This window comes from Pinus tabuliformis, chromosome 8, assembly GCF_031772625.1.
Source record: "Pinus tabuliformis cultivar Carrire ecotype Pingquan chromosome 8, CPIR1, whole genome shotgun sequence".
Taxonomy (NCBI): Eukaryota; Viridiplantae; Streptophyta; class Pinopsida; order Pinales; family Pinaceae; genus Pinus; species Pinus tabuliformis.
In genome coordinates this window covers 1,140,473,705-1,140,498,586 of record NC_142294.1, presented here as the reverse complement: position 1 = coordinate 1,140,498,586, position 24,882 = coordinate 1,140,473,705, and the positions used below count along the sequence as shown (strand labels likewise).

Below are 24,882 nucleotides of genomic sequence, written 5' to 3'. Positions count from 1 at the left end.
TGTGTGACCTTTCTCATCTTGAAGTTTGTGATGTATTATTAAGGTAACCATATTTGTAGAAGCGTCATATTATGTATGAGTCTAGGTCTCACACTATTATTATTACTTTGGACAGTAAATTATACACTATACCAAAAGTATCCTTGCCTACAACCATTTTTTCTTATCTCTCCTAAGAAATATAGTAAGATCATCTCCTAGAGGAATTTGTTTTATTTTATATTCGTTCTCAAAATAAGAGGAAGATCATGGTCACATCATTAGTCCCCATGAAAGGTTCCACGGCACGACAAAATAAATTGGATAAGGTCATGGAAAAATATAGTGCCATATTCTCCTCGCCCACAAAGGTCCCTTCCCATTGTCAGGGCAAGCATTCGATTGATCTGACTCCCTAAATGCCTCTACCGAATGGGTTGATATACCGCCACTATATTTTAGAAAATCGTGATCAATCATTTGAAATTACGACTTTAATTAACTATTTTGAATGTGCAGACCGCAGTACTGAAGAAATATTCTGCTCAACTATCCCTTACCACCTTAATATGTTTTCTGGGAACATTACAGGGAACAGTTATCAGCTTAGCTGTTGTACGTGATTCTTCCAAGTGGGCTTTTAGCATGGGACATCAGCCTTCTCACTCCAGTCTACTCTGTAAGTTTTCCTCTTTCCTTCCACGAGAGGGAAATTTTAAGTGTTTCCTTTTAGGTTTGAATTACAAAATTAGAGATCGGGATATGAAGGTAAATTACAGAGAACATCATTTGCTATTTTTCGGCGCACGAAGTGATGGCGTCAACAATTGCATATTACGTACAAGGTTTATGCATGCGCTTAATAGGACCTGTATTTGCCACAGAATTTAGTCCGTTGAGTGTGATAATCGTTGTAATTATGGGATCTATCATTCTCTCTGAGAAGATTTTCTTGGGCAGGTTCGTTTATGAATTCCTTTTCAACCCACTAAATTAAATTCAAGATTAATAGTGTAAGAAAATAGAAAGGCTCAAGGCTCTAACTGCACTTATTTATTGAATACAGTGTGGTGGGAGGAGTTAAGATCGCAATAGGACTATACGATGTTCTGTGGGGAAAGGTGAAGGATAGCAAGATCTCTACCGATAAAAATGGCTCCGAAAAGCTTTCCAATTCTCAAGGAAGATTCCCTGAAAATCAAAATAAGGAGCATGATGTAGAAGTTGCTTCCAACACACTGATTTGTGAAGGACCTGTAGCTCATCGATTCAATGGTGGAGATAGGGCCATAATTTCTATCACTGAAAACAATAATGCCAAAATGTACGCATCGAAATGGATGGCCGAAGAGACTTGGAGTTCCCATGCTCGTCCTCACCATGTATTCCAACAAACAGGTTTTCAAAGAAAAATAGGATCAATGTTTTCTTTTTCGCGTTGTATTAGTTTGTTTGCTTTACCCCTCTCAAAGCGGATTCAATATTACTGTGATTAGGAAAGATGCTCTCACGTTGGATGTCACCTTCCAACATGTAAATGACCAAGTTGGAAACCACTTAAATACTTTTTAAGTAGATAATTTTCTATTTTTCTTTCACGTATTGTCAAGGTGTCATATATATATATAAACAATATTATTATTTTTTAAATATAAAATTACTTTCATGATCATCTGAATGATCGTTAAGATCAATTTATGACTAATTTATTAATAATCAGTTTGGTTTATTAAATTTTGAAATAATATAAAATTATTTAATATTTTGACATTGTAACTTAATTGGAATATACAAATAATTTTTTTTAATAATATTATTATAGTACTACTATTATTTTTCAAAATATTTTATAAAATAATATTTTTATATTATTATTATTTTACAAAATAATTTATTTTTTATTATAATATAATTTAAATTTAAATGCTTGTTTTTAAGTTGTAGGTTCAAGTTTATATGCAATTACAATACCACATCTCTTTAATTGTTTTATTTTATAGTGATTTCATTTCACTTAAAACCCTAAGTGAAATTTTCCAAAACTTTTATATAAATAAAATAATTATTTTTTACATTTTTCTATCCTAGTTTTTATACCAATCAAATTTCTCTTTTTCTTATATATGTTTGTATTTTCGTTTTTTATACCAATCAAATTTCTCTTTTTCTTATATATGTTTGTATTTTCGTTTGGTGGCCTATATCATTATAATTATTATTTGTCATAAATGTTACATTTTTTCATGTCTAAATATAACGTACTAAGCCTGCCGTCGTTTAGAGGAATAATTTTTTTTTTTCAATTGGAAAATATACATTAAACTTACAAAAGTATGAAAATTAATTTATTTTAAAATATATTTTATATACATATTAAATATCAATTTGAAAATATTTGTTATATATTATTAATTTTTATAATTAAAAAAATCAATCAATTTTTACTATAAATAATTATTAATTTAAAGAAATTAAAAAAAGTTATTAAACAAAAATAAATTATAAAACTAAATAAATAATAATATAAAATATTATCGCAAATAATTAAAGTACGCAAATACATCTTTCCAATTTATTTCTAACTTTCCAACTTATTTCTAATCTAATGGTTATATGTTGATCAACATTATTTTCATATGCCAATCAGTGTATAAAATGTGGAAAATATTATCAATCAGTGTATATCAATCACATTAGGAAATGTGGTTGTAGTGTAATCAACCACATTAGTAAATGTGGTTGTGCTAGTTAACAGGGGTTGGGTGGATTTGTTGATCATGGTTGACCATGGTTGACAAGGACTGATGAGGTTGATTAAGGTTAATGAGGTTGACCATGGTCAAGGTTACATTAATGCGGTTGTTAATGTTACAAACAAAGTTACATTCATGTTTAAGAAGGTTGATGGGGTTAACCGTGGTTGAAGAACAATCATATATATCTTCATTAACCATTATAGTTGGCTATACTCAACCACGGAGACCTTGGTTGACCATGTTCCACAATTCTAATGGTAGTTGGCCATTAGGAGTTGGTAGAGCATGGAATGTTCTAGGTTGACTATGGTTGTTCATGGTTGATGATATTCAACCATGATTGATCATTGTTGACCATATGCAACCTTGGTTGACCATAAAGAGATTGCTTGACCATTATGCTTGACAATACACAACTTGGTTAACAATGTTCAAGCATTCTAACCATAGAGATCTTGATTGACCATTATGGTTGATGATGGTTGATGATGGATGAGGATATTCAACATGGATTATCATGGTGGACTATAGTTGCCCACAAAGACTTTGATTTACCATTATGCTTGACCTTATTCAACCATAAAGACATTGGTTGACCATGTTTCACCATTCTAACCATAGAGATCTTGATTGATCATGGTTGATTGTAACCGAGCAAGGAAGACCTTAGCCAACTAAGGTTGACAATGTTTGACTTCGGTCAACCATGATTCACTATAATTAAATATGGTTGAGTTATGTTAATGGAGGACAAGTATAAGTGAGCAAGGTTGCCTACTGTTAAATATTGGAAACACAATGTTGACAAAGATTGATCATGGTTAGCTATTTAAATATTGACTCTAAGGTACAACTTGTTTGACTATGTTTGACTAATGGAGTTCACTATGCTTGGTTATTAATATTAATTAATAATATTAATAACAAATTATGTTTTACTCAAGTTGAAGAGTGTTGACTGTCAAACATAGTCCAACATAGTAAACCACATTAGTAAATGCGGTTGACTAATTTTGTAATGTCGCATTGCAACATTAGAAAAATTGCATTGTAATGTAACACTGTGATGTTGTATAGATTTTTGTATCATTTCGACATCACAATATGATTAATTAATAATATTAATAGGCACTAATGTTTCACCAAAGTTGAAGAGTGATGAGTGATGATTGTCAAATATAGTCAAGCACATTATTAAATGTGGTTGACCATATTTTGTAATGTCACATCGCAAGGTTGGATAAATTTATATACCATTCCGGCACCACAATATTAACATTGATTTTATTATTAGTAGTAATCAAATTTATTAATATTAATATTATTATGATTAGATATTTTTAAATCTTCACTATAATTCACCAAGGATGACCTTAGTTGACTAAGGTTGACAATGTTTGACTATGGTCAACCACAAATAACTATAATTGAATATGTTGAGTTATGCTAATTGACGATGAGTATGAATGAACAATGTTGGCTATTATCAAATATAGTAAACAAAGGGTTACCAAAATTTAATCATGTTTGACTAATTTGGTTGCCTATGTTTAAGTATTACTATTAATCAATAACAATACAAGGCGATTATGTTTCACCAAAGTTGAAGACTATTCATTGTCAAACATAGTCAGCCACATTAGAAAATCAATTGTTTTAAAACCATATTAATATTTATATTATTAAAAAAAATTAATTAAACATTGAATATGGTTAAGCATGGTTTAACCATGGGTGGACATGAATATGTTTAGAAATAGTTTGACGATGGTTGATCACAGTTGACAATAGTTGTTAATGTTCACCATGGTTAAACATTGCTAACAATCTATTGACTATGAATGATTATGGTTAACGATTATATGAATATCGTTAACGACTATGGTTGAGCATGGTTTGACTATGATTGACCATCATTTTACTATCATTTGTCTATGTGCAACCACACTTGAATATGATTGACTATAGTTGACCATTGTTTGAATATGGTTTGACTATGCTCGACTATATTTTGAGTATAGTTTTTCTATTGTTGACCATGATTTGACTATGGCTACCATTGCAATGGTGGCTATTGATGCTTAACCATGATTTGACTATGGTTAACCTTATCCATCCATTATATGCCTGCATGGTTAACACATGGCAATAGATTTTTAAACCAAAACATGGTGTTGATTGAGACCTTGGAGAGTATTAAAAACTATATTTGAAACACTTAAAAACTATATTGGAAACAAATTATTATTAAGATGTCGTTAATATTAATCTGAATGTTGCTATTGTAGTTATTAATATTAATGATATGTATTAATATTATTAAATGTTATTAATAATGTTATTGATAGTATTATTATGAATATATTTCTAAGAAAAATATTATTAATAAAAGCATTATATAATTATTATTAATATTATACAAGCGTTAATATTAATATTAGTGAGATTTAATGTTAAAATATGATTATTATTATTATAATACTTACATCTACTAAAAAAAATTATAAATCAATAAAAAAATTATTATGAGACCCACTATTATTGCTAATATTAATAATAAATTATTATTATTATTATCCAATTGCTAATATTAATAATAAATTATTATTATTGTTATCCAATTGTAATGTCGCGGATCAACCTAGACATCAAATTGGTGTATGCAATTTTTTTTTATGTGGGACAAGGGACCCACCTCCGCCCAACGATTTCACTGCTAAGTCTACGAAGACATATATACTCTACCCCCTCTAGTTTTGAACGTGTGACCTCTTAGAAAGAAACACATCCTCTTGACTATTATGACTCAAATTCTATTTTAAGTATTATTATCTTATTAAAAATATAAATAATAATATTATAAAACAAAGAAAAGGAGAAAACCCAAGGGCTCGACAACATGAACCCTTGCCGCCACAACCCTTCATATTTGCCGCCACAACCTCTCATATTTTCTTTTATCTTGCTCTTGTTCGTTAGCCACAGTTGCTCATTCTTTTGTCAATGTCGTTGTCTTCCGAGATGCTCTGTTCTCCTACCATGTTGTCGCTTTCGCCCTTCCTCATCGCCGCCTAACGTCGTTGGATGTTGCGTTCGTTTGGTTCCTTTTGTGGGCGGAGTAGGTGAAATTTGGGGGTTTGTCCTTGTTTATTCTTGGCTGCCCTGTCTCAGGGCTTGTGGAGCCTCATTGCATTTTGTTACAGTCAGTGGTCTCCGTTGTAGGCCGTTGGGTATTGTGGAGTTGTTTTTGGAATGGTCCCCTTGTCATCTTTGGTGTGGAGATGGGAGTTGAGCGCGCAGGGTTGCTGTGGCTTCCCAATTATGTTCGTCCTGGTTTCATGCCTCTTGTTTTTGGGGTTTCTAGGCTATTTAGACGACCTTTGTGCAGGTTTTATTTAAATGATTATGCCCATTTTTTATGTTCGTCCTGGTTTCATGCCTCTTGTTTTTGGGGTTTCTAGGCTATTTAGACGACCTTTGTGCAGGTTTTATTTAAATGATTATGCCCATTTTTTTTAGCTAGCTTCTTGATTTTTTGTTGAGCAGCAAGACACTTCTTTTAACAAGTTTTGACTGATATAAAAATTAATTTTATCTATAAACTAGCATTTGCACCACATGTTGCAAAGGAAACGCCGTAAGGTAATGATATAAAAAACAATAGCATAGAAGAAAGAAGTCAAAATTTTATGCAAATGACATAAGAAACAACAACATAGAAGAAAGAAGTCAAATTTTTATGCAATTTTGTTTCTTTACCGGTGTTTATTTTTTATCATCAACAAATGGCTAGATCATCTATTCATATTACCAAGAACCTTCGCGTTTGAGGGCGTTGCCACAATGCCACAAAGCTCATTCTGATGATCACCGGGAAGGGAATTGTTGTGAGAGATGCAAATTGTTTCCATTGTTTCTCGAATGGACTCTGTTCTTGCACTGATTATTGTAATGCTAATTGCAAATCGTCTCATAAAAAATAGTGTGACTGCAAGCATAAGCAATTACTTACCTTTCGTGACAAGCATATGTTTGATAGAGAAAAATGGAAAAATGCAAAAGCAGAGGGGATTAGTAAAATATTTGATGTATCATCCAATACATCAAAACTTGCTTGAATAGAAAACATAAAGATCAGTGGAACACCTCTCTTCAGCGAGAAGTTAGCACAAACAATGCAATTTTACACTACTAAACCTTTCCTCTAAAGAAAATATTCACAATATTGAGGAAAATTGAATGAAATCATTTAAAATATCATAAAACCATAAATCCCCATTATCAAACATTAAGTGAGCAAGTGTGAAATCGCATGGGCTTCCCATGTCAGCACATTAGACGCATTATATTAGAGAAATCTATCGGAGGATTATATTAGAAAGTTAGGATAATCTAATTTTATGATGTGGAAAGGTTTAGATATGAGAATAGTTATGAAGGATATCAAATGAAAGACTGTGATGAAAGAGGCGTGAGTCATATAAGGGAGATTATATCAAGGGTTTCATATCGAGGATTTTAATAAAAGAATTTCGATAAAGAGTTCGAATGAAAATATGAAAGATATTAGATATCGCAGGAGGAGGATATCAGAAGCGCAATGAGATAGAATATATGATATGAGTCATGTTGATATAATGAATAATAGTTGTGGAGCTCGTGGATAATATAATATTACTTTTTGTAAAAATTCGCAAGTCTTATATAGACATTGATATAATCACTTTTGTATGATTCTTTTAATAAAGCAAGTAGCGAGAATGAGTTTTATCGTAATATTCTTTAAAATAAAGTTATGATATAATACAGGGCCAATAGAAATTTTCTGATATAGGTTTAACTTTGAGAGTGGTACCTATCTGAGCTTAGGTTTATCATAACATATTTTAAAGTGCGGCTCTGATATGTAAAGTTCCGATAAGTAAAAGACCTCAAGCTTATTAAACTTCATAACTAATTCAAATATGCTCCAATTTTATTAAAATCAAATACTCGATTAAAATAAATTCAAATATAAAAAGTAAAGGGTCCCCATTATTTATTGATAACTAAGTATACAAATGGAGGGGTTGTTGAATGCTACAAGACTTCTCTACTACTGTGTGACGTTTTTCATGTTATGCAACCATACTTGTGGAAGCGTCATATTATGTATGAGTCGATGTCTCACACTGTTATTATTACATTGGGCAGTGAGTTATACACTATACCAAAAGTATCCTTGCATACAACCATTTTTTCTTATCTCTCCTAAAAAATATAGTAAGATCATCTCCTAGATGGAGAAATTTGTTTTATTTTATATTCGTTAGATCATGGTCACATTCCACGGCACGACAAAATAAATTGGATAAGGTCATGGAAAAATATAGTGCCATATTCTCCTCGCCCACAAAGGTCCCTTCCCTTCCCATTGTCAGGGCAAGCATTCGATTGATCTGACTCCCTAAATGCCTCTACCGAATGGGTTGATATACCGCCACTATATTTTAGAAAATCGTGATCAATCATTTGAAATTACGACTTTAATTAACTATTTTGAATTTGCAGGCCGCAGTACTGAAGAAATATTCTGCTCAACTATCCCTTAGCACCTTAATATGTTTTCTGGGAACATTACAGGGAACAGTTATCAGCTTAGCTGTTGTACGTGATTCTTCCAAGTGGGCTTTAGGATGGGACATCAGCCTTCTCACTCCAGTCTACTCTGTAAGTTTTCCTCTTTCCTTCCACGAGAGGGAAATTTTAAGTGTTTCCTTTTAGGTTTGAATTACAAAATTGGAGATCGGGATATGAAGGTAAATTACAGAGAACATCATTTGCTATTTTTCGGCGCACGAAGTGATGGCGTCAACAATTGCATATTACTTACAAGGTTTATGCATGCGCTTAATAGGACCTGTATTTGCCACAGAATTTAGTCCGTTGAGTGTGATAATCGTTGTAATTATGGGATCTATCATTCTCTCTGAGAAGATTTTCTTGGGCAGGTTCGTTTCTGAATTCCTTTTCAACCCACTAAATTAAATTCAAGATTAATAGTGTAAGAAAATAGAAAGGTTCAAGGCTCTAACTGCACTTATTAATTGAATACAGTGTGGTGGGAGGAGTTATGATCGCAATAGGACTATACGATGTTCTGTGGGGAAAGGTGAAGGATAGCAAGATCTCTACCGATAAAAATGGCTCCGAAAAGCTTTCCAAATCTCAAGGAATATTCCCTGAAAATCAAAATAAGGAGCATGATGTAGAAGTTGCTTCCAACACACTGATTGGTGAAGGACCTGTAGCTCATCGATTCAATGGTGGAGATAGCGCCATAATTTCTATCACTGAAAACAATAATGCCAAAATGTGCGCATCGAAATGGATGGCCGAAGAGACTTGGAGTTCCCATGCTCTTCCTCACCATGTATTCCAACAAACAGGTTTTCAAAGAAAAATAGGATCAATGTTTTCTTTTTCGCGTTGTATTAGTTTGTTTGCTTTACCCCTCTCAAAGCGGATTCAATATTATTGTGATTAGGAAAGATGCTCTCACGTTGGATGTCACCTTCCAACATGTAAATGACCAAGTTGGAAATCACTTAAATACTTTCTAAGTAGATAACTTTCTATTTTTCTTTCACGTATTGTCAAGGTGTCATATATATATATATATAAACAATATTATTATTTTTTTAAATATAAAATTACTTTCATGATCATCTGAATGATCGTTAGGATCCATTTATGACTAATTTATTAATAATCAGTTTGGTTTATTAAATTTTGAAATAATATAAAATTATTTAATATTTTGAAAGTGTAATTTAATTGGAATATACAAATAATTTTTTTTAATAATATTATTATTATTTTTCAAAATATTATATAAAATAATATTTTTATATTATTATTATTTAACAAAATAATTTATTTTTTATTGTAATATAATTTAAATTTAAATGTTTGTTTTTAAGTTGTAGGTTCAAGTTTATATACAATTACAATACCACATCTCTTTAATTGTTTTATTTTATAGTGATTTCATTTCATTTAAAACCCTAAATGAAATTTTCCAAAACTTTTATATTAATAAAATAATTATTTTTTACATTTTTCTATTCTAGTTTTATACCAATCAAATTTCTCTTTTTCTTATATATGTTTGTATTTTCGTTCGGTGGCCTATATCATTATAATTATTATTTGTCATAAATGTTATATTTTTTTCATGTCTAAATATAGCGTATTAAGCCTGCCGTCGTTTAGAGGAATAATTTTTTTTTTTCAATTGGAAAATATACGTTAAACTTACAAAAGTATGAAAACTAATTTGTTTTAAAATATATTTTATATACGTATTAAATATCAATTTGAAAATATTTGTTATATATTATTAATTTTTATAATTAAAAAAAAAATAAAAAAAATCAATCAATTCTTACTATATAAATAATTTATTATTTAAAAGAAATTCAAAAAGGTTATTAAACAAAAATAAATTATAAAACTAAATAAATAATAATATAAAATATTATCGCAAATAATTACAGTACGCAAATACATCTTTCCAACTTATTTCTAATGTAATGGTTATGCTGATCAACATTATTTTCATATGCCAATCAGTGTATAAAATGTGGAAAATATTATCAATTAGTGTATATCAATCACATTAGTAATACTAATGTGGTTGTAGTGTAATCAACCACATTAGTAAATGTGGTTGTCCTAGTTAACAGGTGTTGGGTGGATTTGTTGATCATGGTTGACCATGGTTGACAAGGACTGATGAGGTTGATTAAGGTTGATGAGGTTGACCATGGTCAAGCTTACATTAATGCAGTTGTTAATGTTACAAACAAAGTTGCATTCATGTTTAAGAAGGTTGATGGGGTTAACCGTGGTTGAAGAACAATCATATATATCTTCATTAACCATTATAGTTGGCTATACTCAACCATAGAGACCTTGGTTGACCATGTTCCACAATTCTAATGATAGTTGGCCATTAGGAGTTGGTAGAGCATGGAATGTTCTAGGTTGAATATGGTTGTTCATGGTTGATGATATTCAACCATGATTGGTCATTGTTGACCATAAAGAGATTGCTTGACCATTATGCTTGACAATATTCAACCATACACAACTTGGTTAACAATGTTTAAGCATTCTAACCATAGAGATCTTGATTGACCATTATGGTTGATCATGGTTGATGATGGTTGATGATGGATGAGGATATTCAAAGTGGATTATCATGCTGGACTATAGTTGGCCACAAAGACATTGATTTACCATTATGCTTGACCATATTCAACCATAAAGACATTGGTTGACCATGTTTCACCATTCTAATCATAGAGATCTTGATTGATCATGGTTGATTCTAACCGATCAAGGAAGACCTTAGTCAACTAAGGTTGACAATGTTTGACTTCAGTCAACCATGATTCACTATAATTGAATATGGTTGAGTTATGTTAATGGAGGACAAGTATAAGTAAGCAAGGTTGCCTACTGTTAAATATCGTAAACACAGTGTTGACGAAGATTGATCATGGTCAACTATTTAAATATTGACTCTAAGGTAAAACTTGTTTGACTATGTTTGACTAATGGAGTTCAATATGCTTGGTTATTAATATTAATTAATAATATTAATAGCAAATTATGTTTTACTCAAGTTGAAGAGTGTTGACTGTCAAACATAGTCAAACATAGTCCAACATAGTCAACCACATTAGTAAATGCGGTTGACTAATTTTGTAATGTCGCATTGCAACATTGGAAAAATTGCATTGTAATGTAACACTATGATGTTGGATAGATTTTTGTATCATTTCGACATCACAACATGATTAATTAATAATATTAATAGGCACTAATGTTTCACCAAAGTTGAAGAGTGATGAGTGATGATTGTCAAATATAGTCAAGAACATTATTAAATGTGGTTGACCATATTTTGTAATGTCACATCGCAATGTTGGATAGATTTATATACCATTCCAACGCCACAATATTAACATTGATTTTATTATTAGTAGTAATCAAATTTATTAATATTAATATTATTATGATTAGATATTTTTAAATCTTCACTATAATTCACCAAGGATGACCTTAGTTGACTAAGGTTAACAATGTTTGATTATGGTCAACCAAAGATCACTATAATTGAATATGTTGAGTTATGCTAATTGGCGATGAGTATGAATTAACGATGTTGGCTATTATCAAATATAGTAAACAAAGGGTTACCAAAATTTAATCATGTTTGACTAATTTGGTTGGCTATGTTTAAGTATTACTATTAATCAATAATAATAAAAGGCGATTATGTTTCACCAAAGTTGAAGACTATTCACTGTCAAACATAGTCAAGTGTAGTTGAGCATAGTCAAACATAGTCAACCACATTAGAAATCAATTGTTTTAAAACCATATTAATATTTATATTATTAAAAAAATCTAATTAAACATTGAATATGGTTAAGCATGGTTTAACCATGGGTGGACATGAATATGTTTAGAAATCGTTTGATGATGGTTGATCACAGTTGACGATAGTTGTTAATGTTCACCATGGTTAAACATCGCTAACAATGCATTGACTATGAATGATTATGCTTAACGATTATATGAATATCGTTAACGACTATGGTTGAGCATGGTTTGGCTATGATTGACCACCATTTTACCATCATTTGTCTATGTGCAACCACACTTGAATATGATTGACTATAGTTGACCATTGTTTGAATATGGTTTGACTATGCTCGACTATATTTTGAGTATGGTGTTTCTATTGTTGACCGTGATTTGACTATGTTTATCATTGCAATGGTGGCTATTGATGCTTAACCATGATTTGACTATGGTTAACCTTATCCATCCATTATATGCCTCCATGGTTAACACATGGCAATAGATTTTGAAACCAAAACATGGTGTTGATTGAGAAACCTTGTAGACTATTAAAAACTATATTCGAAACACTTAAAAATTATATTGGAAACAAATTATTATTAAGATGTCGTTAATATTAATCTGAATGTTGCTATTGTAGTTATTAATATTAATGATATGTATTAATATTAATATTAATATTATTAAATGTTATTAATAATGTTATTGATAGTATTATTATGAATACAAAAATGAATTGCTACATGGAATATTATTATTACATTAATAATATATATGACAATTAATGTAATATTGTTAATGTAATGGAGTAACACAACATTATTATAATTACTAATAGTGTTATTATTAATATTGATATTGATATTATGAATATTTTTCTAAGAAAAATATTATTAATAGAAGCATTATATAATTATTATTAATATTGTACAAGCGTTAATATTAATATTAGTGAGATTTAATGTTAAAATATGATTATTATTATAATACTTACATCTACTAAAAAAATTATAAATAAAATTATTATTATTATTATCCAATTGTTAATATTAATAATAAATTATTATTATTGTTATCCAATTGTAATGTCACAGATCAAGCTAGACATCAAATTGGTGTATACAACTCTCTTTTTGTGGGACAAGGGACCCACCTCCGCCCACCGATCTCACTGCTAAGTATATACTCCACCCCTCTAGTTTTGAACGTGTGACTTCTTAGGAAGAAACACATCCTCTTGATTATTACGACTCTAATTCTATTTTAAATATTATTATCTTATTAAAAATATAAATAATAGTATTATAAAACAAAGAAAAGGAGGAAACCCAAGGGCTCGACAACATGAGCCCTTGCCGCCACAACCCTTCATATTTTCTTTTCTCTTGCTCTTGTTCGTTAGCCACAGTTGCTCATTCTTTTGTCAATGTCGTTGTCTTCCGAGATGCTCTGTTCTCCTACCATGTTGTTGCTTTCGCCCTTCCTCATCGCCGCCTAACGTCGTCGGATGTTGCGTTCGTTTGGTTCCTTTTGTGGGCGGAGTAGGTGATATTTGGGGGCTTGTCCGTGTTTATTCTTGGCTGCCCTGTCTCAGGGCTTGTGGAGCCTCATTGCATTTTGCTTGTGGAGCCTCATTGCATTTTGTTACAGTCGGTGGTCTCCGTTGTAGGCCGTTGGGTATTGTGGGGTTGTTTTTGGAATGGTCCCCTTGTCGTCTTTGGTGTGGAGATGGGAGTTGAGCGCGCAGGGTTGATGTGGCTTCCCAATTATGTTGGCCCTGGTTTCATGCCTCTTGTTTTTGGGGTTTCTGGGCTATTCAGACGACCTTTGCCCAGGTTTTATTTAAATGATTATGCCCATTTTTTTTGCTAGCTTCTCGATTTTTTTGTTGAGCAGCAAGACACTTTTTTTAACAAGTTTTGACTGATATAAAAATTAATTTTATCTCTAAATAAAATTAAAGTTTTTTTGGGAAAACAAAAAAATATGATGAAACATTATTTTAATATAAAAATTAAAAATAATATAAAATCGAAATTACGTCATGCAGGAAACTTACAAAACCTATATTATTATAAACCTGTAAAACTTAAGTAATAAAATTTAAAATTTAAAACTTGAATAATAATTTTTTTATGAAACTAAACGCACTGATCCGTTTGAGTTTGATCCACGTGAGATTAAAATGTTTCTTTAACCATATGCAGCTACATAGAGTAATGTCGAAGTCGTTATATAATTCAATACACTTGAATCTACTTATTATTCGATGCACGTTTGAATGCAGGTGAATTTAGTTCTTATTAGTCCCTGCCGTCCCGGCATGGACTGAAGAGAGATAGTATTATTTGAGCTGTTTTTGAATAATATAAGAGAGATAGTATTTGAATAATATAAGAGAGATAGTATTATTTGAGCTGTTTTTGAATTACTTATTATTCGATGCACGTTTGAATGCAGGTGAATTTAGTTCTTATTAGTCCCTGCCGTCCGGGCATGGACTGAAGAGAGATAGCATTATTTGAGCTGTTTTTAGTTCGGGCTCATTAATTCAGGACATATTAATTTATCCCGTTATTTGGCCTCTTCTCGAGGACCAAAACTGAACCGATAGTATTATTTGATAGCATTATTCGAGCTGTTTTTAGTTTGGGCTCATTAGCCATAAAAAAACTGAACCGATAGTATTATTTGATAGCATTATTTGAGCTGTTTTTAGTTCGGGCTCATTACCCATAAAAAGTTTTTCAGGACATATTAATTTATCGCGTTATTTGGCCTCTTCTCGAGGACCAAAACTGAACCGATAGTATTACTTGATAGCATGGCCTCTTCTCGAGGACCAAAACTGAACCGATAGTATTATTTGATAGCATTATTTGAGCTGTTTTTAGTTCGGGCTCATTAGCCATAAAAAGTTTTTCAGGACATATTAATTTATCGCATTATTTTGCCTCTTCTCGAGGACTTGATAGCATTATTTGAGCTGTTTTTAGTTCGGGCTCATTAACCATAAAGAAAGTTTTTCAGGACATATTAATTTATCGCGTTAGTTTTTCAGGACATATTAATTTATTGCGTTATTTGGCCTCTTCGCGAGGACCAAAACTGAACGGAACCTAAAACAAAAGGTTATATCTTTATTAGTCTTGTATTTGCCCTCTTCCCGAGGACCAAAACTGAACCGAACCTAAAACAAAAGGTTATATTTTTATTAGTCCTAATATTTTCAAATTTTTATTAGTCTTGATATTTTCAAACTTTTATTAGTCCTGATATTTTCAAACTTGTAAATAGTACAACCTAGACTAAAACAAAAGGTTATATTTTTATTAGTCTGGTATTTTCAAACTTGTAAATAGTACAACCTAAACTAATGTTAGCATTAATTCAAAACATTAAATGTTATGTGAATGTTTTGCAAAGCCAAGCAGAGTGTTTAGTCGGTTGGGTTGGGTGGGTGTCTAAGTCATTTAGAGTGGCGCCACCTTTGAATGCATGTTGCTTCCGTGTCGGGAGACGGAAGTTGAAGCTGGTGAGAACAACACGGAAGTTGAAGCTGGTGAGAACTAGAGGATTCTTTCCAGACACGGAAGTTGAAGCTGGTGAGAACAACACGGACGTCGAAGCTGGTGAGAACTAGAGGATTCTTTTCTCGTTTCTCTTCGGAGCTTCAAAGCGATATTTTTCTCTTCGGAGCTTCAAAGCGATCTTTTTTCGTTTTCTCTTCGGAGCTTTAAGGCGATCTCTTTTCATTTTCTCTTCAGAGCTTCAAAGCGATCTTTTAGATCGATCAAAGATCCTTTCTTGTCCTGCGCTACGGCTTCTGCACGGTAAATAACTCTTTTGCAACTTTTAATTTTGGTTTGCTGTGAGTGTTTGGACGTAAGCTTCAGCAGAAAAATCTTGATATTCTTGCTCACGTCCTGAGAACATTTCAATATTCAATTGAAAAGCTTAGACTGAAAGAAGGAAAAGCTTTGAAGTCCAGCGCTGTAAATGTTGCAAATATGGCAGTGTTCTTCATGAAATTCTAAGATTGAAAGGATTAAAGATTTACAGGCTGACATTGTATATATTGTCTTAATCTTTTGTATTAGACGTGTGTGTTTACGGTGGAAGAGAGGAAATCCAAAGAACAAGAGATCTCTGCAAATTATTAGTGAGCTAGATTTCAAGTTAAACTGTATAGTTTGGTTAGATAGCAAAAATACAGATCTGCCTGTTGCGATTTCAGTTTAAATTGCAAATTTCAGGTTACGTTGTCGTGTAAAACTGTATAGTTCAGGTCAAGCTCTTATAATTCTTGCCTCTAGGGAACATTGTTACAATTTTAGATTAAAATCATTATTTGAGGATAAATTAGGTCAATACAAACTTAACTTATAGAGCTCCAGGTTGAATAGTTCCAATTCGGTTTAAACCGAGAAGTTTTAGGTTATATGGCAACTCTGGGGACAAAATTGTACAAATAGAAGTCCAAGATAAGTTTTGTGAATATTGTTGAAGTACGATAAATTGTGTGGACAGGACCAGAGGATGGCCAAATTTCTGTTCTGGCCTTGGCAATGTCATTCCTCTGCCAAGTCCACACATCATTCCAGTGCCATTTCTTGCGGTTGGCACTGCACAATCTGCGTCCTCTGCCAAGTCCACACATCATTCCAGTGCCATTTCCTGTGGTTGGCACTGCACAATCTGCGGTTGTGCACTGCACAATCATTTGAATTGGGTAAGCCAATAATTGGAAAACCAACAAAAATAGTGACAGCAAATGGCTGCAGGCTTCTTCCTGCCGTCGGTCTATTATAATCTTGCAATCTTGCAACCATTGTTGTTGCTCATCAATGGAGACAGAGAGGGACCTTCCTGAAGAAAATCTCTGCACATCCCTGCCACAAAAGAAAATCTCTGCACATCCCTGCCACAAAACAAAGCAAAAATAATGTGCATCCCTGGCACAAAACAAAGCAAAATGCAAAAATAAGTGTGCATCCAAAATGTATGAAAGCAATTAAATCTAGTGATATTAGGCACATAATGATACATTACCTTGCAGTGGCTCCAAAGTTCAGACCTACCGATGAAGCTACCAAACCAGAACCCAACTGCACACTATCAAAATCCTTAGCGCGTGCACAGCTTTAACAGAGCGTATCAATGTGCATAGAAATGGCTTACTCATGGTGGCTCCTTTGTTCGACAAATTCATGGTGGCTTCTTGTTCTGCCCCGCCAACGTAATGATTCGAATGCCTACCCCTTCCTCAACTTACCCGGCTCCCTGATTCTGATGGTTACATCAACGCGTGTAATACATGCAGGTGGGTCCATAGTAGCTGGGTGCACGTGGGTCCTCTGAATGGTCGCCATGGGTGCCACGTGATATTTATTTTTCCCTTGGGCATGGTTTAAGCCTTGCATGCTACGTTATGGAGGAGGCAAGGCATGTGGAGCTCATGGGAGGGCCCACATGGTCCATGGACGTCTTTTCATTTTTTTTTAAAGCACTTTACAGACCACCACTGGTCTGAATTAGTGGAATATTTGTAGGTGTGTGCGAAATATATCCTCCCTTCGTGCCAACCTCTAAAGACACGCCCAGCTTCGTGATTAATCCTAAGCTGCTAAAATATATGTTGGTTTTATTTGCAGGGATTTCCAATTGAAATAGCAAAGTGCAATTCCAGTAACTGAGTAATGCCTTCCCGTCATTTTCCATATCACTTAATGAGTCCTAATACAAAGTAATAACTTCAACTTCATATCAGTACCCGATCACTTTCCAGCAGTGCCTCCCAATCATTTCCTTCCACAAGTTGTTTTGTATAGGAATAGCAAAGTGCAATTCGATAATTCAAATCTCCAAGCCAAATAACTCGACTGCAAATTTTATCCACAATATCAGAATGGACTCAAGCAATAAGCAAAGTAGAACATAAATCCTTCAGAAACAGTTTAAAATATTAAAGTTCACTCAATGATGTGGGAACAAAAAGATGATCCTTGTAAAGTATTCAATTCAGACTTACTCGTGCTCCAAAATAGTTTCAGGTGACTCCTCTCCAACAAATCTACAAACCCGTGGAAAGCGAGTCTTTTTTATGATTTCCATGACATCATAATTCCTCCGGAGCTCATCGCCATCTTTTTGGCCAAAAGTCAAATGGCTACAAATAAGGCCAAACGTCAAATCGCTACAAATAAAGCAAAAGCTTGTATGATGGAGAGTCATGCTAACTGATATTGAGCCCTGCAAAAGTATGATTGAATCAATATGTTTAATTAGAGAAATTGCTCTAAACCCCTCCTAACTCAGAGACGTCATGTGCATTCAGCAATGACTAGGGAAAAAATCAAACATTCTTAGGGGTGCAAAACAGAAAACGTCATTGTCCATGTTTGGAATAGCAAATGCAACATCATAAAACATGAGAATCACTTTTTGACAGAAATGTGCCTCACCTTGTTGCCAAGGTAACCCATCAGGCCCCTTCCAACACATGACACTTTGAGGTTGCCAAGGTAACCCATCAGGCCCCTTCCAACACATGACACTTTGAGATTGCGTATATAATGCCTCAAATCGCTTCTCACCCAAACTGACAGGAATATGCTAACCATTTGCTTGCTGGCAGCTAAACAGTAATTCATCTGGCCATAACTAGATCTATCGTCCACTGCAGTGCTATCTGGCACTGGAGAGAAAAACATAGTAGAAGCTGAAGGCGAATCTGCTGCACATGCAACGTATTCATCATCTTAGTGCAAAGATTTGATAGTATTATCAGAATCTGTCCTTCCTATAGATCTGCCCATCAACATTTGATCAGAAACACTGAAATTCCTCTGCAATTTTGGATGCCTATTGGCAGAATCGTCATCCATTTTGGAACCCCAGCCTAGGACCTGAAATGATCTCCTATGGTAGAAAGGGTCGTTCTTCTGTGACCTTGAACCCTCAAAATCAGAATCCAAACTTATAATTGAGTCTACCATGTCCGTGGACTTTGCACAACCTGGTGATAAAGAGCTTCCAGAATTGGTACTGCCTTCACGCTGTGACTTATTGAGTGTTTTCCGAATAAGGCTAAGCCATTTGGCAGCAGGACCATTATTCTCTGCCCCCAGCACATTCCCTGCATTTAAAAGAACAATTTCCTGAAATCTGTAAAAAAGGCTTCTCCTGGTTACTGGTTGAAATATGGTTATATGACTATCACAAGCAAGAGCGTGAATTGAAAAATTCCTCGAACATAACTTGCCCATCAAAAATCGGAAATTTTATATCTATATAGGCTTTCCAGAAGCTCCTTAAATGTCAAACAACAGTGTCATTTGTCCATACCCCAAGACATAGATATCAGCTGGAGGTGAGTTATTCAACCATTCTTCGTTGAGCAGTCTGTTGAGGTTGAACTGACCTCTGTTGTAGCTGTGATGATGAAGCTAACAACGTGGAGCCAGATGATGTTTGTTGTTCAGATGTTAGCAACTGCTGCTGCTGGAGAGAGGATGGAGAAGATATTAGAACTTGATGGTTTGTTCCTGACACAGAAGGTATTTGTTGCTGAGGAACCACTTGAGAAGTTTGCTGCTTTGACAATGATTGCTGTGAAAATCCTTGACTGTGCAACTGACCTTGTTTTGCTGCCGATTGTGGCGTTTGCTTTCCCAACTGAAGGAAACCTGAACTAGACAATGTCCTTGGTCCAGAAATAGGATGCATTACCTGCTATGCTTCTAGTTGTTTCGGGAAACTCTGCGGAACCGAGGCGAAGAGAAATAAGAGGCCCATGTTTCATAAACAGACCTGTCAGCGCTCTTGGGGAAGTGTAATACATGCAGATGAGGTCACAGCTGGCAAACTGCGTGATCCACCCTCACCACAAGTAAAAAAACATAATTGAAAACCTCGTTTGGGGTGGGTCCAAGCAGGTATGCTCCATCTGGGTTCTATCAACAGTCACTCCTGGCAATAACAAGTCTTTCGTGGCAGGGACTTGCTGCCTCCGCAGCCGATCTTGTTAATCTTGTTATCTGTTGTTTAATTGTATTGCATAATGTCACTTGGCGTTACAACCTTTTTATTTTATTTTGGGAGATTTCGAGTAATAACATTATTTTCAAAAATTTGAGAGATAGGACTGCACAGCACATCAGAATCACACTCTCTACTAGACTATAAATTGGTATGGACAATTAAAAAAAATAAACATGCCCGAATACTGAACGCACTGCTGGGTTTTTCAATATTGCATCTCAAAAAAGCAGATGTCTATGTGGTTTCTTGATTCCACATTTACTAAAAGAGACTTTTTGGATTCACTGGGGTGTGGGAATTGGCACAAATATAAAAGCAGAAGCCATGGAATTATGGGGATTACTTTGGTTTACTAATTTCCTGAACATTCCTACAATTCACATATATAGAGATTCCAAGATCATCATTGATTTTGTCTATGGCCATGCAACAATATCCCAACCCTCACTACAAGGTTGGTTGCAACAAATCACATGGAATTCACACAATCTCTCTACCATATAACATATTGAAAGAGAGTTCAACCAAGCTGTGGATGGACTATGTAAAGAAAGACTACAAGACAAGCTAGATGGTTTACAAAAGTCAAGACAGAAGGCTCTTGCAGGGAGGTTGGGGTGCTGCCACTCTTCTCCCTGATTTCAATATTTTGTTTATGTGATAGAGACTATTTTTTGCTCTTCTATTACTGTATTCACTATTTCTGTCTTTCACATTACATATTTCCTATTTCAGACAATGCTTGAAGTACTGGGAACTATTAGACTTTTTCTGATCTTTTGAATAGTCTATATGCAATAGACAATATATATAGACGAGCAATAAATAAATGACAATATGTTTGACTAGACTATGAGACTGCACCAGTTTCTAATTTTTTTGATATTAGACAGTATATATAGACGAGCAATAAATAAATGACAATATGTTTGACTAGACTATGAGACTGCACCAGTTTCTATTTTTTTTGATATTTTAGTTGTATTGGGTGCTTGTCCATAAAGTGAAGTCTATGTACTTATTTTGTGAATGAATATATGGTTTTTAGATAAAATTAAAATAAAAATATTCCATTAATTTAAAAGAGCAACTTAATAATATACTAGCCGTATATTATTAAAATAGGAGCAATTTTTATTTTCAATTATAGCATTGAAATATGCCAATATAAAAATGAAAGAACAATATTATATAATAGTATATTATAAAATAGTATAATTTTTCCGGTTTTTAAATTTTCAAGCTATTTTCCACTTATCTTTCACTGAAATTATCAGACTGAAATAAAGATGCACCATAGTTGCAATTTCCTCAAATCCCACAGCGCCAAAGTTTCGATAAAACTTTGCGGGATTTTTGAATATATTTTATATCATCGAATATACGATCCGAATAAAATCGACGTCTGAAATTTCAAATCCCACATCACCGGTGTTTCCCTTCAAATATTGGGCGACTTTTGAATATATTCTGCATCATAAAAAATAGAATCCGAATAAAGTCCATTTCTGAAATTTCGAATCGTCTGAATCGCCGAATTCCAACAAAGGCGGGGCGGTGTTGCCAGCGTTTAGAAAGTTTCTGATGAAAGGGCGCATGCCAGTGATACTGCTCATCATGTCTGAAGACAATGGTGATATCCAACCGCCGCGGTTGATTCCGACATCAACTCGGCTGCCTTTTGGGTATGTCTCCTCACTGACAGAACCCAGCGACTCAACAGCCCCTCTATTACAATATTAATAATAATATTGTTAGATTTGACAATTTTTAGATCTATAATGTAGGTAAATGTCTTTCAGATTAATCACATTTTTAGGATTGGGTTGACGTTACGAACCAATTAATGTGGTTTATCCTCACGATAAAGTGGAAAAAATCATACAATCTTCATGAATAAATAGTAAAGATTTATATTAAACCCCAGGAATAATATTTTAAACCCAATCAATATTATTATACCCTAGGAATATGAATCCTTAGGTTAATAAACCCAAGAGATTTATATTTTAAACCCAAGGTACTAACAAACCGAAGAGATTTACACTGTAAACCCAAGCTATATAAACTCGTGGCTAAATATTATAAACCTTAAAACAAACATGGTTGACCACACATGATGATGATTGATTTTCATATTGAGACAATCTTTGTCACAATGCACTATTGGACCATGGCTGACCATGATCGATTTTCATATTGAGAGAATCTTTCTCACAATGTGGCATTGGACCCTCGTTGACTATGGTCGACCGTGATTGATGATGGTTCATTATGGTTGATTTTCATATTAAGACAATCTTTGTCACAATGCAACGTTGGACCAAGGTTGACCATGGTTGTCACAATATGACATTGGACCATGAGACAAACTTTGACACAATGTGACCATGGTTATTGACGATGGTTGACCCTGGATGATTAGCGAATAATAAACCCAACAGGTTAATACTAAAACCCCAAGGGACTATAAAACCAAGGAAATAATATTAAGGGATAAATATTATAAACTCAAGGTATATAAACCCTAAGATAAATATTATAAACACTAAAATAAACATGATTGACCATAGTTGATTTTCACATTGACACAATATTTGTCACAAAGCGATGTTGGGCAATTGACCATGATTTATTTTCATATTGAGACAGGCACAATGTGACGTTGGATAATGGTTGGCCATGGTTGACCATGGTTGATTTTCATATTGAGACAATATTTGTCACAATGCGAGGTTGGACCATGGTTGACCATATTTGACCATGGGTGTCGAAATGTGATGTCAGACTGTGATACAATATTTGTCACAATGTCACCATGCTTATTAATCATGGTTGACAATACTTGACCATGCTTGACCATAATTGATTTCCATATTGAGAAAATATCTCACAATACGATGTTCGACCTTGGGTGACCATGTTTAACCATGCTTGATATTCATATTGGGACAATTTTTGTCACAATGTGGCGTAGCACTATGGTAGACCATAAACGACCATGATCAACCATGTTTGAGCAATGTGGACCATTGTTGACCTTGGTTGACCATAGCTGACCAAGATTGACCTTGGTTGGCCATGGTTAACCATGATTGATTTCTCTATTGAGAAAATCTTTGTCACAAAACCATATTGGCATTATTATAAATGTAAGGGATTAATAAAACCAAGGGATTTATATTAAACCCTAGGAATACTATCATAAACCCTATCAATATTATTATACCCTAGGAATATGAACCCTTAGATTAATGAACTCAAGGGATTCATATTATAAACCTAAGGCACTAATAAACCCAGGGGATTAATATTGTAAATCCAAGCTATATAAACTCTTAGATAAATATTATAAACCCTAAAACAAGCATGGTTGACCATAAATGATGATGGTTGATTTCCATATTGAGACAATCTTTGTCACATTGCGCTATTGGGCCATGGTTGACCATGATTGATTTTCATATTTAGCAAAACTTTCTCACAATATGACATTGGACCTTGGTTGACCATGATAGATGATGGTTCACGATGGTTGATTTTCATATTAAGACAATCTTTGTCAGAGTGTGACATTGGACCAAGGTTGACCATTGTTGTTACTAAGTGACATTGGACCATGAAACAATATTTGACACAATGTGACCATGGTTAACCATAGATGGTTTTGATATTGAGAAAATCTTTGTCGAAATGCAACATTTGACCATGGTTGGCGATATTTGGCCATGGTTGGCTATAACTCACCATGGTGGACCATGATTGATATTATAAACCAAAGTGAATAATAAACTCAAGGGATTGTTATTATAAACCCAAGGGAATAATAAACCCAAAGGATGAATACTAAAACCCCAAGGGATTATGAACCCAAGTGAATAATATTAAACTCAAGAGACTAATATTATAAACCCAAGGTATATAAACCCTAAGATAAACATTTTAAACACTAAAATAAACATGGTTGACCATGATTGACCATGGTTGGCTATGATTGACCATGATTGACAATGATTAATATTATCAACCGAAGGGATTGTAACTATAAACCCAAGGGACTAATACTAAAATCCCAAGGGATTATGAACCCAAGGGAATATTATTAAACTTGGGGGACTAATATTATAAACCCAAGGTATATAAACCCAAGGGAATAAACCCAATCAATTTATATTATAAACCTAAAGGATTTCTATTTAATCCTAGGAATAGTATTCTAAACCCTATCAATATTATTATACCCTAGGAATATGAAACCTTGGATTAATAAACCCAAGGGATTGATATTATAAACCCAAGGTACTAATAAACCCAAGGTGTTAATATTGTAAACCCGAGCTATATAAGCCCTTAGATAAATAGTATAAACACTAAAAAAACATGGTTGACCACGAATGACGATGGTTGATTTTCATATTGAGACAATCTTTGTCACAATGCACTATTGGACCATGGTTGACCATGGATGACCATGATCGATTTTCATATTGAGAGAATCATTCTCAAAATGGAACATTGGACCATGGTTGACCATGATTGATGATGGTTCACAATGGTTTATTTTCATATTGAGAGAATCTTTGTCGTAATGCGACGTTAGACCAAGGTTGACCATGGTTGTCACAATGTGACATTGAACCATGAGACGATCTTTGACACAATGTGACCATGGTTATTGATGATGGTT

At 33.6% G+C, this 24,882-nt stretch overlaps 1 protein-coding gene and 1 pseudogene across 1 annotated transcript; one reads left to right on the top strand and one right to left on the bottom strand.

Moving 5' to 3' along the window:
• Positions 1-832: 832 nt before the first annotated feature.
• LOC149239372 (uncharacterized) lies at positions 833-8,498 on the top strand. The gene is made up of 3 exons (XM_089369845.1): positions 833-939; positions 1,046-1,361; positions 8,286-8,498. Exons 1-3 carry the CDS (start codon positions 833-835, stop codon positions 8,496-8,498), a joined length of 636 nt encoding a protein of 211 aa, XP_089225971.1.
• Positions 8,499-15,904: 7,406 nt separating this feature from the next.
• LOC149239371 (type I inositol polyphosphate 5-phosphatase 4-like) lies at positions 15,905-19,880 on the bottom strand (annotated as a pseudogene).
• Positions 19,881-24,882: the final 5,002 nt, after the last annotated feature.

Excerpts from the sequence above, each read along its gene's own strand:
- LOC149239372 (XM_089369845.1), top strand. The coding sequence starts at position 833 with ATGCGCTTAATAGGACCTGTATTTGCCACAGAATTTAGTCCGTTGAGT. Across the intron at positions 940-1,045 it reads GAGAAGATTTTCTTGGGCAG|TGTGGTGGGAGGAGTTAAGA; the intron begins GTTCGTTTATGA and ends TATTGAATACAG. Across the intron at positions 1,362-8,285 it reads CCCATGCTCGTCCTCACCAT|GCCGCAGTACTGAAGAAATA; the intron begins GTATTCCAACAA and ends TTGAATTTGCAG.